Consider the following 17456-nt stretch of genomic DNA (forward strand, 5'->3'; position numbering starts at 1 on the left):
GATTTCAATCTCAATCTTCAATCATAGTTACACATCGCTTGATCCGTGTAACACGTACGTCCTAAATTATACCAAATATTATGTCAGACATCAAGTTTATCAGACGACATTGATTAGGCAAAATTATTGCGACGCGACAGTCGTAATTGACGAAAGGACAGAGTCATGCATTAAATACGAACATTCATAGCATGTGAACAATTTATATTTTTTATCCGAAGAAGGAAAACAGGCTTCCGCGAACGATTCGATGTTTAAAGACACACAAATAATATTTGCAGATTACCTGCAATTGTATAATTAGCTTCTAACAGATTACAGTACTTCGTCATTTGAAATATAAAACGTGAAAGACTACTGTGGAAATGAGACAATCTACACGACTGAAGATTTAAGCAATAATTATATCTTGATCTTTTAAATGGCACAAATTTATAATTTCCAAGTAGTCATAGTTTTACAGTAATTTTAACCAACGCTGATCACAAATGTTCGATTACTTTCGTCAGTCAGCGTAGATGTATGCAGCACAGCTGTGATATCGTACAAGTTTTTTTTCGCAAAAATCGATGAATCATCGATAGTCGATTTACACTCCTTTCGCATGGCCACCGTGTTTCCATTGCCAAGACAGTTTTCCAAAAGTTCGCGTGACTAAAATCGAATTAATCAACGTTTAAGAGGGATTTCTTTCACAGCCGAGGAAAGAATGATCGCTTGGCAAAAGTCCGTCGTCGCTTTCTTGCGGCACGACAACCAGCTACATTTCTGACACCTTTTTCTAAAAAGGAACCGAAAGAACACGGCTGTTCGTTTGGGCACAGGCCAAGCTTGACCATCGATAACGAGGTCACTATGATGCCTACATATTGATTGTTTATTGCTACGGGTTTGCGCAAGCTGCCATGTGCCAGGATTAACGGTGCAACGAAACCGCACAGAACAATGGGAAGCTCAACTCTCAGATAGAATGGATACCTAAGTAGTTGAAGAAAACGTTGATCACGATAAAACGTACCGGGTCTCGCGTTTCGAATATTTTTATCACGTGTGCTTCGTGGCTTCATAACGATTTAACGCGCCGAAGGAATAATTTGTACAGCTGGTTTTCAATTAAATGTATTCCCACAGAAATTTTAAATAACTGAAATTGGAGTTATACTCGCGGAGAGAATGGACAATTCGACTACAAAGATTTCAGCAAACGAAACGAATGGCAGTAGAGGAATCTGTTTAAAATTTATTTTTCTTTTCGATAAAGTTATTATTGAGTTTCATCGTAAAATGATCAGTTCGCAGTTTCATTTTTATTTTAATTTCTTATAACCGTCTCTTTCGTTTTATAAGGAAATAATGCACAAGATTTTTTGCTTTGTATTATTTTATTGAATTGTGTATGACCCATTTCTGTTGATTCTATTGGAACAAAATGCATCATACATAATTCAATAAAATAATATAAAACAGAAAATGTCGCGCATTTATTATTTCCTTGAACGAAGGAAACTATTGGGACAACCTAATACATCGAAAATCGATTTTTCATCTACGTGATCGATGGGGACGACGAAAATTTATCTTCAAAATTATATTTACAGAGGGAGAGAAAATTATATCACGAAAGGAAATTGGTTACGTATAGTAGATAGGATACCCACCTATTTTTAATTTTCCATTTATCAATGTTATTTTTCCCGCGGCATAAATTTATATCGTAAGCTTATCTCGGTATCTCGTGATACGAGATGTTCTAAAAATTTTATAATTTCTCTTTAGCTATCGTATGCATATATCACCATGTAACACAATTCTAATCAGTTCGACGTGTCTGCGTAACCCAGTTACCTAGTATTCTTGAGTGCACGAGCATAAAAGGCAGTCCAAGGAATAAATAGCGACGTGTATGCAAATATTCTAGATGCCTTTTTACCGAACGAAATATAAAACATGAGAGAATGAGGATAAAACTCTGAAAGTATTTGCAATACTTGCGATAGAAAAGCTGCTTGACTTCCTTTTTTTTTGCAAAATGAGAAATGTAAAAATCACTACTAAAGAAAGTTATTTATTTACAAGTTGTTAGAAATATTTCTACGAGTTTCTCTATTATACTGTGATGAAACGAACGTCAGACCAGCTACGGGTTAACGGCAAGTAAATAACATTTTTTTTTCAACAAAGTTTAGTAACGGCTATTATGCTATTTTCTCGAACGTAAAACAGAATTAAGCAATACTAAAATATGCAAATTCTACTTGAAATAAATAATCGTTCAACGTTTCTTTTTAATAGGAAAAAGCAAATTATTCCCAGCAGACTTAGAATTACAACACAACTGACACACTCTCACCTTATAACTACAAATCAGCCAAATAAATGAAATCACTCTAACTGTATTCCGTCTGCGAATCATCTTCTTAACTGTAGTAACGTCTCCCAACAGAAAATTAAATTTAGTCTCCCAGACATGTCTGAATCATCAAAACCATTGCGGAAAATCTTCCTTACTTTCTCAAAGATATTAATTTCTATCGCCAAGTATGATATTGTAAACTACCAACTTAGCTTTAACACACACTGTACCCTATTAATTTAAGCTTAAGTTAATCGTACTGCAATTTTACCGTGTATATATACAGGGTGGTTGGTAACTGGCGGTACAAGCGGAAAGGGGGTGATTCTACGCGAAAAAAGAGGTCAAAAATATAGAATAAAAATTTTTCGTTTGAGGCTTTGTTTTCGAGAAAATCGATTTTGAATTTTCGCTCGGTACGCGTGCGGTACGTTATAACGGATCTCACTGTAGATCGTTAGTCTCGATGGAAAAATTAAAAAAAAAAAAATTTTTATTCTATATTTTCGACTTCATTTTTCGCGTAGAATCACCCCCTTTCCGCTTGTACCACCAGTTACCAACCACCCTGTATATGTGTGTATGTGTGTTCAAAATGTATGGTTGCTATTAGTTTTAGTAATAGTAATTCACTTATTGTATTTTACGTTCTTCTTTGTACATTCTTGTTCAGTTAATCGCGATCGCTAATGACCATAAAAGTAGGTTGACGCGTCCTTAAATAAAATAAATAATAATAATAAATCAGCGTTCACAGTGAGTACAAACGAGAAGATCGGGTTTCTAGGAACACGACGTTTCCAAACGCTGTTCCAAGGACGAGTTTCTCGCGCCACTTCATTCGAAGTCAGCGACAGTGGTGTAATTAAACTGATAATTACGAGCGTGCGTCGCGATTCTTGCAGATCCTGCACGCCGCACCGTGCCAAAAAAAGTCTCCTGTGGCTGGAGGAGGTGGTTCTCCGCGCAGGTACAGGCTCGTTTTACCGTGCAATAAATAACCTTGCGTACAGGAAACGACGCCATATTCGTCATAGCGTCGCAGCTCGGGAATAGCTTTCGTACGACAGTCTGCCACGGCTAGCCGTAAGCGAGCACGTGAAATACCAGTGTACAGAAAGTGTACAGAAGAATTTTGGTTTTTCGCACAAGAGTAATTTTCACGGATTTTGCTGTGATCTATCGGACATCTTAAAATTTGTATCGAGTGAATTATTGGTCTCTTGCAATCATATAACGCGTAATTATTAATTCAAAATCAAGATTAAGCATTAATCAAAATTAGTCTCTGTAATCCTTCTAAATTATCGAGATAATTAATGATACGGAGAAGACGAAAATGGAACGTCTCTTTGGTGGCAAACATATCATTTACTTATCATAAAACTTATCTGCCTATTGATATTTTAATAAGAAAGATCGAAACTTGAGAAATTGTTTACTTAAGAACACGATCGAGTTCAAAGCAACACCGACGTTCAGAAGAATACAACTCTAGATAGATGCTCCACTCATGTACCAGAGAATTGTACCAATTTCAATTTTGTCATAGATTATTCCGTCTCTTTTAATTCATTAATATTCCCAAATAATTTGTTGTCTTTGTAAGCAGTCTATTTTATAGACACGAGATAATCGGTTCTCAACAATTCTCCATATCGTTCAATTCTGACAAACATACAGGCTGATGCAAAAGTGGAATATTCGTGTGATATGCCTTCTCTAATTAGACATTAAACGTAAAAGCAAGCCAAGATAAATAACAAACATCGAACAAACGTGTACGATAGAAGAAAATATGGCAGAATATTTATAAACAAAATAAGATTTAGTATGTAACAAGTTTATAGAGATTCAATGCTGTTTCATGGCATTGCATTACTATCACAAGTATCATATCTGATGTATCTATCAACATATAAGTTATTATTTATTAATTTTATTTGTTAGTACATTAAGCGATATTTTATATTGGCACATTCTTGCTTTTACTACGCCATAAATTACATGGGCCGGTTGAATGCCATGTTTAGCTGAGTATCGCGTCTGCATTTCATTAATCGTAAGTAAATTATGAAGCAATCCTGTTCCTGGTACGTTTGAATATTAATTAAGTTATCGATTTCTACATGTCTCTATAACGTTGATTTTACATGGTCTTAATGACAGAGGTTATTATTAACTTTCATTAAGGACATAATAAGTATGACACGAATCAAATGTTATCGAAGAGATATTACCATTCTATTATCGCAAGTATACTTGATGCTTAAGAAGAATATAATCTAATGATCGATACTTGTTGAGGTATGATTAATACAAATTCCATACTCATTTTCCCATTGAACTTCGTCAAAATTCGTAACGTACGATGCTTTTTAAATACTTCGCTCAAAGTACATAGCACAGTAGATATACGCTATCGTTTCCTTTTCATTTCACCACTCGTACGACGTTGATCTTCTTTTATTGCACTTACAAGAAATAACGAAACAAAATGTAGCGGCATAGAAGAACTTTATTAATCTAGAAGAATATTACTACGTAGTGTGAATCATCGTCGACTCTACATCAAATGCATTAAACGCGATAATTATACATTCGCTAAACGTATCACGAAGCATTTCCCCATAATACGTATTTCAACTCCAACGACGAAAATAACAGCTTCAGCGAACAGTCCTCTGTAGGTCACTGATGACCCACGTGCTAAAGAATGCGGTGATGGTCTAACCGAGTATTTGGAATCGATTTGAAATCCTCACTAATTCAAATCCATCCATCGAATAAATAAAATACATGTACATGTAAATTTCAACAATTCAGAAATAGATTTTGTAAGAAAATTATTTGTTACAGTAATAAGTACGTAACGATAATTGATAGAGATCCAATCAAGTTAAGCCGATCGAACGTTCAAATAATATTCAACGAGATAGTCGCCCTGATCGTGGCTATTGCACGCAAAGATTTCCACGTGTAGCTTCAGACTCCATTAATTACAAATAATTGGAATATGATACAAGAACGAGTAAGCTTGTAACGAGCCTTGGACACGAGGCGTTGCGCAGAGATATCTTTTCATTGATCGAACGTTATGCTCTCTTCTCCTACGGTCGAATTAGTCTGGTTCGTAACGACAACAGCCTCCGGGAAGATCATCTTCTTATTATAAATTATTTACGAGAAATTTCGATAGTCTCTGCAAATTCGAATTAATGAAAAATAAATTAACAGTAACGTGAACACTCTATTTAGTTCTGTACATTTTTCTTTTCTCTGAATCGCGTCTGTCTTGTATATAAATTTCAGCATACAGTTAGTAGAATTTCAGCATAGAATTCATAATGATAACGTTACGTTCGTAAAAGGAAATCATTACTGAAAAGTGTGGCATAAACAAATATCGATATTAAAAATAACTGCAATATTTCCTGATCGTTTCTTCGAAAATTGATTTGCATTTTATTTTGTTTGTAATTTGTGTTTGTGATGTTAATTTAAATAATCGTATAGCGATGGATGGTTGCAATGCTTGATTTACATATTTACACATTTACAAATAAATATGAAATTTAATCTTTTTTCTCGTTTGTTGAAATCCTTGAGAAGACTTCAAGACCATTCTTCTCCTTTTTAGTCGATGAAAATATATTTTTCATTGTATCAAGTTTATTATACTACAAAAATGAATTCCTCGCGCTAGATAGCATGCACTTTTTTTAACAATGTTTTCTGACATGTTATCGTGAGCATTGAAGATTAATTAGTCACAGTTCTGAGTTTGAAATAGTGAATCTCATGCTACGTTCCACAAAATAATATAACAAGAAATTTTGAAATACGAAAAAGTAGTTGGGAACCGCTGACTCATACACGAATTAATAACAAACGTGTCAGCGGTATCAATAAATGATATGTTGCAAAATTGTGAACAAAAATAAATGTTAATGTCTGTGAGTAAAATTCATGCTGGAATAATTTACAAATCTAATAAAAAAATATAATTTAAAATCTAATTTTTTAATAAAAATATATTGTTCTTAAAACTTAATAAATAAATTTCTGTGATTATTTATTAGAAATATCAGTTTTAATATTGCGCTTCGCTCAAACTAAGGAACTACCTTATACATAGAATTACATATATGATCTGCGGTAATTATGACTTAGTACTCATTTCAAGTACTTTTTTCAAGTACTTTTATATGGAAATATTCTTCTAGCACAAATATATGCATGTACGAACATACAATGAAAAGTTTTATATATGTAATTAGGAAACAGTACCATAAAATGAAGCTGAATAAATTTTCAAGTCTATTTAGCTTTCCAAAGTATGTATGTATTATGTACTTTAAGGAACGTATAGAAATATAGGAAAATAAAAAACAAATTACACTATTCTACTCTATTTCTTCAAAAATGAATTTTATGATTGTTCCAATGAATCTGTGATTCTTTTGATAGGAAACTAGTATTATCTAAGCACCAACTATCAAAGATAGGATTTCAAAGGAAACATCTGTGATAAAAAGTTGTCTGAATAAAAATGTACAAATTTCGACATAAAGAAAATATGTGAAAAAAGTTATACGTAGAAGTTTATAATGTTCCTAGTACTTTACAAGAATCTGCTATACATTAATAACATACTTTTTACCAAAAATCTAATACCGATATTTTGGAAGATACAGCGTATAGAAAATTATACAAGATACAAAATACAAGATAACGACTATTTCTTTATCAGCCGAAACCTAATTTGAAATCAATCAAATGAACAACTTTGAACGTGTCAATTCATTTTGCAGACTAGTAACTTAAAATAAAATCAACGCTATTATTGTCTAAACAATAGCATCTATGTCAATTGTATTTCTTACATTACATATACTGCAATATAAATATACATTGCTCTCTTTCTTATCTGCAACTATTACCACTTATATTAATTACAACAAAGTAACGTCATATCAATTACATTTGTCAAGCTTCTAATCTGCAAAATGATAATTTTTGTAAATATTCAGTGATATAGCCATAATAGAGTTTAGAAATAAAAGTAGAACATGTATAAATACCTGACGGGAATCGTAGGCATCAGAGAAGTGTTCGGATTCGGCTCCGTCGTGGTGTTGCTCGCCGGCAGGGCCCTTACGTCGATCGTCACCCGCGTTACGATCCATTGCGTCGAAAACATGGACGACCGTATCGGGCACGCCGTCACACGTCCGATCCTTCGTCCTCGGGGCAGATTCCTCTGTTTTGCCCTTAACGAAGAGGCGCGTGATCGCACTCCACATTCAACGAAATCACAGCATTCGCGACGGCTGCAGCGACGATCCGATCGAACGGGTCCTTGTTCTCGTCATAGCCGGCGAGACAATGCGTTCAAAGTATTTCGCGTTACTCGACACACGCACGCCAATATTTCTTCCGTCACGGAATCATCGGGCACGTTTACGAATTTACGTCGAACAATTCGAACACTCCGTTTGACGAACGCGAAGGTTAGGTGGCACAAATACCGCTAAATTTTTCTCAAAGTAAGGTTAGATTGTGCGCTTCGACAACAGTAATATCACTTACGAGTAAATTATCCGCGTTAAAACGATGCCGTGTTCGATTTTCAGTCCATTTTGTATCACTCACCTACCAATCATCGATTTACGTATAACATTTACAGTAAGATCGGTAACCAGAAAATTGAAATGATCACAGGCTACTTTATGGCTCGTGCCGGAACATACACAAGGCTGCAATAGACACGATGTTTTGAAACTTCAAATAGCGTTCTTTGGACAAGCAGCGCCGTACGCAGAGCAGTTAAAAGTTACAGTCGAAATAATGCCGGCTCACGATAAAACACTGCAAAGGATGAACAGTAGCAGTTAAGGACACTCTTCTATCGTGTCTACCGTGGACCCTGCTATTTTTGTCAGCAAGACTCGTCGCGCGTTCCGCACTCCTCGGGTAATGTGCGAGCTTCTCTATCGATTTTGCGCGAAACAGCGGAAAAACCAACTACAGGTATTCAATTCAAAATTACAGAAGCATATCACCAAAGAAATTTGGATACGTCTTGAAATTCAGCTTCTTCGAGAGGTGTCTCCGGTGGTCGATTCACTCGATGGGTGTTGCAAAAATGGTATTGGCACCTGTAAAAGGGGCGTACCTCGCGCGACTCTTATTTCCTTCAAATAAATGACGAATGTGTGTGTTCTCGTTCTTTGAACTCAAATTCACAACGTGCTTTTTATCCGTTTCATCAAATTTTCTTATATAATTAAACTAAGGTCTGGATATTCGGATTTTCGTTGACAGCGGCACGAAAGCACACGAGAAGACTACTGTCGTACACAGCTCAAACTTCGCACTAGCACCACTGACGATTCGTTGGTTTTTCACAATCGTTACTATCTGTTTCCCATGCGAGACGCTCGAAAATCACAGTCGCATATGCCGATGCACGTGAATTCTCAAGCAAGAAACATTGTCAGCACGAAAAATCGTCATTTCGTATGAACATCAAGCCCACGGCACGTTCGCCGTCCATCGTGAAAACGATCATCGATTTGAAGCGAGAATATCGCTTAACGATATATCGAAACGTATTCGAGAGTGGTCGCCATGTTCTTCCCAGTCGAATTAATTCACGACAACGATATTTTCTAAGAACTATGATTTAGTTCTTTATTTTATGTTTTAAATGTGCGAGAGATACTCGGTTTCATAGATAGTTAGCGGTTAATGTATATTTTGATGAAAATTGAAAGATTTTCAAATAGTCTATCGATTGAAAACGAGTTAATTTTAAATATGCTGTAACCAAGTATGATCGAACTTGATTGGTCGAAATGCAGTTTGAAAAATCTCGTGCCTATCTGAATCGTCGAATAATGAACATCGTAGTGACAACGGGTTTCCTTTAGATCTAATCTAAAAGCGTCTAGCAGATTTGTTATCAACTTCTCAAGATGCAACAATGAAACTGGTTTCCATCGTAATTGGTATGTCACGTTTTATATACTAAATATACATGCATTTTTATACCACTGCAAATCAAAGTAAATTATATAATAAATATTTACTGGACTATGTATGAAATAATTTATATTACGTATTAAGTTATTTATATGATATTCAGAATTTAATTATTTCTTTAATTCATAGTACATAACGTTCAAAACATTTAAAATTCTGTTCAAAACTGAATTCCTATGTAAAATTATCGTGGGGCGTTCATGCAGTGCCATCTATCAGCAGACGGACTAACTTATTTAGTATAGATATTTAAATAAAAATGTCCTCTCGAACATTCGGAATTCAATAAATACAAAAATTCAAGTTATCAATACCAATACCTATTACATATTTCAAAAAATGGTTTATTCATTACTTTTATCATGATATTATCAATGTCTGATCGGTACTAGATCCATTGTTGTTAACGTAAATATGAGCAATATACAAATTGCATATAATCGCTACCCAATCGTCAAAACATTCATACTTTTAGTGCTCTTTGTTATGAATTGTTAGAATTATACATTTTTCTTATTATCTATCATCATGAATTGTTAAAATTCATTATAACAAACAACATTAAAATTTGTCACGTCCTTTTGTATAAAGTTGAATTAGGAAAACGTTCGTTTTTATCAAGTTTGTAATGTTGCGCTTTGTGGCTGTTACTCATGATCATGTAAATTAAATTAGATTTGCAGCTAAGTAGAGTAACTTTAACCTTTTAACTAAGATATATTTCCTCAGTACGAATCATTAAGTTGATTAAAAGATACTGTTACCAATAAGACATATTCAAAATGATTCACGTACTTAATAGAGGCATGGTAATAAAAAAGAAAGAACTGACACAAGTACATTGTACATATTATGTAGTATGCATTATAGAACGTATTTACAACGATATATTTACATTGTCATTACAAAAGTTGTGTTAATAATACCACAGACTATATATATTCATCGATTGATTTGTGATCGCATCCACGAACGCATTCACGCACCCACGAGCTAAAATGGACTATGCTTCATTCCCATTCACACGGTTAAACGCTCGTTAAACGCCATTAAACAACGCTGACACATATCTCGAGCAGCGGCGGCACCACATTCGAATCTTGCGTCGGAATAATTTATAAAACTTTTAATCTCACGCGTCAATTAAGTATGACTATAACGTAACTCTCGTACGTTTTCTACGAGCTTGTAAAAAATAGAAATCTATACAAAAAAAAGGGGGAAAATAAAGAAGGGAAGAAGATAGAAGAAAACTGTGCGATTATCGTTCGATTGTATGATTAATCGATTAATTGCGTCAAACGCGTACGTTTCAAATTCGAGTGAACGCATAATTTTGAAATGCGCGAACAATACCGACTTGCATGTGGGACGCAAAGTAAAAAGCACGAGATTTTGGGAAATATGTACTTTCGCTTCGATTGAAAAATATACGCTTATGATGTTTATTTCGTTCGACAAATCTGATTCTCTGTCGCATTATAATTACGATACTACAAAATCGTACTAAAGAATTTTCCACTTTCTATATACTTATATGTATATAAATTTACACTTTACATACATGTACATAGAAAGTTGAGTTACTAGGGTGTGTAAGTATGTACAGGGTGGTTCGGTAACTGTCGCCATGTTAATCCTCTATAACGAAATTTAAATTGAAAATTGATATGTATCTTTTCTGGCATCGTTTTACTTGCTTCTATCGCTATATCCTTTATTTTTACTTTGCTTGCTATCACTGTATCGTTGCATATTGAAATTTAGACTTCGTTGGAATAATTATCGTATAATAAAATAATAAGTTTTTAGATTATATATAACAAATTGCAAGCAACGTCGTTTCTTTTTTCTTAAAGAAAAATGAAACAAAGAATTCTTGTTATAGAGGATTAATATCCCTCGGAATGAGGAAGCTAAAGAAAAATATTTCATTTATAATAATTATATAGCAGAAAAGATTTAGTCATATAATTCTTATTCCGCTTGTTCTATATGTATAATCGTCTAGGTATTGCTAATTTAATTAAGCAATTATCTGTAATTACAAAAGTTAAGTGTTATATTAACCTTCGATTGGTATTGTTGGCCCATAGGTAATCGCTACAGTTTAAATTAGATTTGAATTGGGTTACTTCATTTTAATTCGTATCTTATATCGTACGCGATCAACACTACTCACGGCCTTTGTCACATAAGATAGAAAATTCAAATTAAAGAGGAAGTACGTACTTTCAAATTAAATAACTTAATGCAGACTATTGTAAGTTAGGTTGGAGCTACGTCACAGCGATATTTTATATCATCGCAGTTGAGGATAAAATTCCGTTTTTCTTCGGTATGTTCGTTCAAATTCTTGAGTATTTCAATTTCATGAATAATGAAAATTAATCAAACTCGCAATCCTTAAGAAGATCTTCCCTCTCTCTAATAAATAACAAATAAATTCTTCGTATTATAGAGTTATCATAATATCCTACTATAACACTTGATTTCGCCGTATCTTTTCTATCATGCTATCTTTGATAGATAAACTCTTTCCCACTCTTTGTAATTTCAATGATATTTAAGGTGACAATTAACCGACTACTCTGTGGAATGTTTTATACGATAAGTAGCGAGACTTTTCGTAAATGAGAGATTCTCGGATGAAAATTATTAATTCTTGATTCTTCAGCGCAATCCGTTGATCGATCAGAAGCCAACAACCGACAAACCTGTCTTAAGAATCAATTCGCTTTTGCGCGAGCGATCTGTCACTTGCTGGATTCATGGATTATCTTATGAAACAACCTGTACACATACGAATCTGCTACGAGTATTACACACGGTGCTCTTATTCTCTCGGTCAGACGCATTACTTACAAACATAAATAAGTCTAATTACAAGAAAAAAAAAAAAAGATATCTTTTTCCTTTTCGTGTCGGCTTGCGTACATAGAGGCCTTCGACGAGCGAACGGAAGAACGCGAACACAAATGTGTTTTTCAAAACAGCGACAGATCAAATACGTAGAAACTCACCGAACAATGACGTTCTCTTTGTTTCATTTTTTCTCAGACTATAATATCGGAAGTTTGACTTCATTAAATTAATATCACTAAACGATATATTAACCGATCGAATGTCTGAACATTAGATGAGATATCTGAGTTGATTAAAAGAAAACAAAAAATAAAAAAAGAAAGGAAGAAAGAAAAAGAAGGAAGGAAAAGGTAGAAAGAAAGAAACGATTCGAAGCATCGGTTGATAACCCCGATCGTTACGGACATATGTATATTACAATGTATCCACTAAAACCGGATAAAAATCACGTGTCGGAGTCGCACGTATTCGTCGATCGTTTTTGTTCCCATTCAATTATTCACTTTTTCCAGCGACGAAAATTATTACGATCGTTAGTACGGAAGCACTTGTTTCGAGAAATTACACTATCTACTAGTCGAAATTTGGCACCAGACGACCGATGATTTTCTTGCGACGCTTGAAATCCGCCATCGATCAGCGTTTGTCGTTCACGTCCAACACAGGCGAACAGGCACTGGAGTTTTGTTTCGTCGAACCGAGAATCGAGCGGAATTTTGAGCGACAACAGCTTAATTCGAACGTCGAATTGCACTCTGAGCAATTGAGAAAATCATACGAACATAGAACGCAGTGTAAGAATTTTAAAAGATCAAACGACTATCGAACGATTTAATTTCTTGCAGGAATAATAATATGTAATAAGATTTTATAATTATACACAGAGTGTTTTAGCGTTTGCCATTATTTAACGTTCTAACGATTGCAAACTCTGAGAATCTTCGATGAAACATATCAGCGAAATAAAAATCGTTCGCACGGACGAATAGGTCAATGAATAAAGAAAAGAAATAATTCCATAACGCTAGATACTCGTCTCGATCTCTCCATCGATCGAATTAAGAACTGTCGATCGATTCTACTCGGAAAATTCAGCCGCACAGCTCGCTTTGCGTTCGAGTTATCGTCGTTTCGAACGCGCTGTCCGCACATGTATACATCTTGCTAATCCCGGACGATCAATGGCAACCGCAGCTCTTGACGACCATGTTTTTGTACTTCTTCAGTATAACGTTGCTTTCGTCGAGGAAATACAGCACGGAGATCGGCGAGAGCTTGGTGGGCGCGCAGCAAGGCTTTGGTACCTTACCAGGGCTAACCAGATGCACCAACGTTTGGACGATCGCGTGATTGGTCGCGTTCATATGAGCGTTCAAAGGGAAATTGCATTCGCCGCTGCAATAATATGCGTCGTATCCGTCCGGTGCTATGATCCAGTCCTGCAAAATAAATATTCATATCGATCATCGATAAGTACGCGGCAAACTACGAGTCCCGATGATCGTGTAGCACATGATTGCATCAAATATGCGTATTATTACGCCTCTTCGCGTAACTCACCTGCCACTTCAGGTCCCTGAAGCTCACGTACAACGTTTGAATTTTACAGGTCCTCGAGTTGTATTGTACGCCTGGATCTGGAAAATGGTAATGATTACCGGTTGTTCGCCACGTTATCTTCGTTCGATCATCGTTATTTCTTACAGTTAGCAATGTCTTGGTAAAGTACGAATCAAAGAATACGCGTATTTCTTACGTATTAAGAGTGGAATTCAAATTCATCAAAATTGCGGTTACGAGCTTCTTTGTTTCTCTAATTATTAAATACACACGTATGCAGGTATTTCCGAAAATATTAATATCGACTTCTATCGAGATAGAGACATTACAGTTTCAACTGTTTTTACGTTACACCGCCTGTTTCTATGTATGGTCTTATTAAAAATTTTTGTTGCACTGTGCTCCGAGTAGGAGAATAGGCTGTCAATTACGAGGGTTCGCCAACAGTCGACAAGGCTATTAAACAGAGTACACGCACAAGTTGTTAAACTAAGGTGTTTATGTTAAAATGTCTAGAACTATTGAAACAAAAACGTCTTTAACGCGCAATCAGGACAAGGTAAAATACAGATTTGGATTGATCTTTCTTTGTACATCACGGTTAAATCGAATCTTTTTCACGTTCTTCGTGATTTTTTCATGGAAAATTCGCCGATTACTTTTTTGAGCCATTTCTTACAATATCAATGAGAAAAAATTTCTCTTTCGATGTTACTCTAAAATACGAAAGATGGAGATGGAAATGATAGATTTACTGATTCATCGGACGTTACCTTCCGGACTTACCGGTGTACGGATTATTCCGATAATCCAAACTCGAGGACTCGCTCTTCTTTCTTCTCCTGGCATCTCGTTTCTGTCGTACTTTCGATTCTCTGATGCCAGAACTCTTAAAGTAACCCACCATAAAGGGTTGCTTGTCAGGATCGCCCCTGAACCCGACGATTCCAATGTCCTCTGGTCTCATTTCGTGTACTAAAAACACAATGATATTCGTTTTGATAATTACGCGATAATATACGCGATTACTCGGTGCATTTACTATCGTCCAGTCGTTAAACAGGTTCAATTTGCTTTTAGAAAAACACCTTTTTCTCGAATTAGTTGCACGAACTTAACAACGCTAAATTCTCCGACAATAGTTAGAAATGTTTTTATTTTTAGGACAAAATTTGGAAACTTATAACACTATGAAAACTAAGATGTAGGAAATATTTTATTCGAACGTTAGAAACTTCTACTGGCACAAAATTCTCTAAGAGCGCTAGCCAACTCCGATCGAAACGATGTAAATGTTTAAAAATTCGTCAAAGTGTATAGTAGAAACGAACGACAAACGTAATCGATAAACATAATAAAGAATAAAGACCGACAATTATTTCCCGAGAACTCTTCGCTAATTAGAAACATTGACATTTGGATGGCAAAAATGGGCAGAAAAGATGCTAAGGCGATTTAACTTTTACAAGATCACGCATTTCGACGCACTGTTTAAAGTATTGCCGAAGAACTTTATAAGAAAAGAGGTTTCTTTTTTTGCCATGATTGCCTTCAGGCCAATCGACAATGTAACTCACGAGGAAACGTTCCAATTTGGCGATACCCAATTACCCCGTTTGATTCGATAAGTGGAATGCACGCGTGAACGATTACGATTCGCGCGCATGTTTGTTAGAATGGCCTACCAGCAGTTGGAATTATTAATAGGCAACCTTCAGGAATATTAACTATTTAAGAATCTCGAGTCGGCGGTGTGTCAGCTGGTTCTCGATAGCATGATCGAGGGAGCCGTTCACTTGGCCGATATAGGCGACAGTTCATGGTTTCCCAACACGTTGGCCCTGCAATTAAGTGGCCGCTGCCTCGCACCGTTTGCACGTTTAATTAATTGATCGTTCTGTCAGCTGACATGCTGATCGATCGATTATTCTTAATTATCGTCACGCGGCACGCATGAAACGCGGAGAGGCGGCCGCGTACAGAAATTTCAGGGTATAAGACACGGCCGTGGTGGAAACGCGTGGAACCCGACATGATCGTAGACTCGTTTCGTAATGTATATCGGAACTGAAAAGAAGTTATGGTACTTGTTTATCATAATTATATCGGAGCTGCTTTAATTATTCATGCGGTAATAATTATACTTCTGTCCTAACAGTTTGCGGTGTGACAAAAATAAAGCCGTTTTACATGAATTACCATGAAGTGTCGCAACTTGGATCTGCACATTAGTGATATTAATGTCAAGAATATTATTTCCATGCCGCGATAGTGACACCAGATTGGAACGGAACCCCTCGTGAAAGTATAGGATCGTATTTTCAGCCGGGAAATTTGCACCTTCAGCAGTAAATAACAGCGTACGGTCGTTATCGGTATTAATTTAGAACGTGTTGCGACCATATAAATTTCTCTTATCGCTCACAGATGATGCGTGTTACAGGACTTTGAGAAAATCTAGTTTCGATAATACCTACTTTCCAATCGATATGGTTAGTTAATGCGGTATAATTGAACGGTTACTTGAAAGTAACAAATGAGTTTTAACAATTGCGGTAAATAAAAGACACGGTTGTGGGATATAATGGTAAGGCGTAACGCGTGACGTGTCCCCTAGTACTATTCCAGCTATTAATTAAATAAATTAATCGAAACAAATATTATACTATTCTTCTAGGAACGTAAAACGATCACCGAAAGGAAAAAACGGTGATCTCGCTATCGATTCACTGCACAGCTTCGTTCCACGAGAATTCTCTTTTTCTCGCACTCGCTGATACGCTAATTATCTTATCCGACCTTACGTTATTAATGAAATCACGTAAGACTACTTTAGCGATCGTTAATATGCCAAGAAGCGAGCCCCAATCAGTGGAGAGGTCAAACGTTCGATAAAATCAGCGATTCGACTTCAAACCACAGCTTCGATTCTCATCCGCAACCTGTACGCGTGCCATACAAATCGTTCGTTCCACCGGTAATAAAGCAGAAAACGCATTCTCGGCGGCTCGATCGGCGAAACAATGACGCGCGGAAACAACGAGGCAGAAATGCAGAAAAGGAAAAAAGGAGAACGAAGAAACGTTGAGGCGTAGAATCGGTTTGTCGCGACGCGACGGCCAGGATGATTTTTCAAGCGGCATCGATTCGCATTCGGCTCGCGCAGTTTTCGCGCGATATCGAAATTCGAACGAAAGGACACGCGTGTACGTGCGAACGATCCAAACGGTCTCATTGCGGAGGCCCGTAGCCGTCGGCTCGTCTCCGCGAGCCAGCATTGCCGTGTATGCAAATGATCCCTCTTACGAGCACGACCGTACCGAGTTCGAGAAAGCTAGTAAATTGGCTCGCAGGAATGCGCATTTGCCGTGATTGCAGCGGACACCTGCTGCTGCACTTTGCGCGCCGTTACAGAATCGACTGGCTACCAGCTTGTCGACGAACCTCCGCTTGCCGAATGCACGTGGCGAATTCGATTGAATTATGTCGTCTCTTTCTCCAAGAACGCCGAGTTTCGTTATACGGCTTTATTTAGCAGCAAAGAACGCAGACTGCCGATATTTACACAGACGTGGATTTTTACGAATATAATGTAAAAATTGGCAATCGTAAGAAATTAATCAAAATACGT

General features: G+C 36.3%; 2 protein-coding genes across 21 annotated transcripts in view; both read right to left on the reverse strand.

The window, feature by feature from the left end:
- Nucleotides 1–8916, reverse strand: part of Patronin (calmodulin-regulated spectrin-associated protein patronin) — an 85851-nt gene extending 76935 nt beyond the window's left edge. For all 20 annotated transcript variants that reach the window (XM_069118428.1, XM_069118426.1, XM_069118422.1 and 17 more), the window contains exon 1: nucleotides 7438–8916. In XM_069118428.1, the coding sequence (XP_068974529.1) occupies nucleotides 7438–7659 (222 nt within the window). In that variant the 5' untranslated portion in view covers nucleotides 7660–8916. The remainder of the gene's footprint in view (nucleotides 1–7437) is intronic.
- Nucleotides 8917–10237: 1321 nt separating this feature from the next.
- gbb (glass bottom boat) overlaps nucleotides 10238–17456 on the reverse strand; it is a 41684-nt gene continuing 34465 nt past the window's right edge. Inside the window, exons 4-6 of the mRNA XM_069118066.1 lie at nucleotides 14612–14800; nucleotides 13826–13902; nucleotides 10238–13704 (exon numbers count right to left, since the gene is read on the reverse strand). Of these exons, the coding sequence (XP_068974167.1) occupies nucleotides 13444–13704; nucleotides 13826–13902; nucleotides 14612–14800 (527 nt within the window). The 3' untranslated portion in view covers nucleotides 10238–13443. The remainder of the gene's footprint in view (nucleotides 13705–13825; nucleotides 13903–14611; nucleotides 14801–17456) is intronic.

Source organism: Bombus flavifrons, chromosome 8, assembly GCF_040668555.2.
Source record: "Bombus flavifrons isolate JBK064 chromosome 8, iyBomFlav1_principal, whole genome shotgun sequence".
Classification (NCBI taxonomy): Eukaryota; Metazoa; Arthropoda; class Insecta; order Hymenoptera; family Apidae; genus Bombus; species Bombus flavifrons.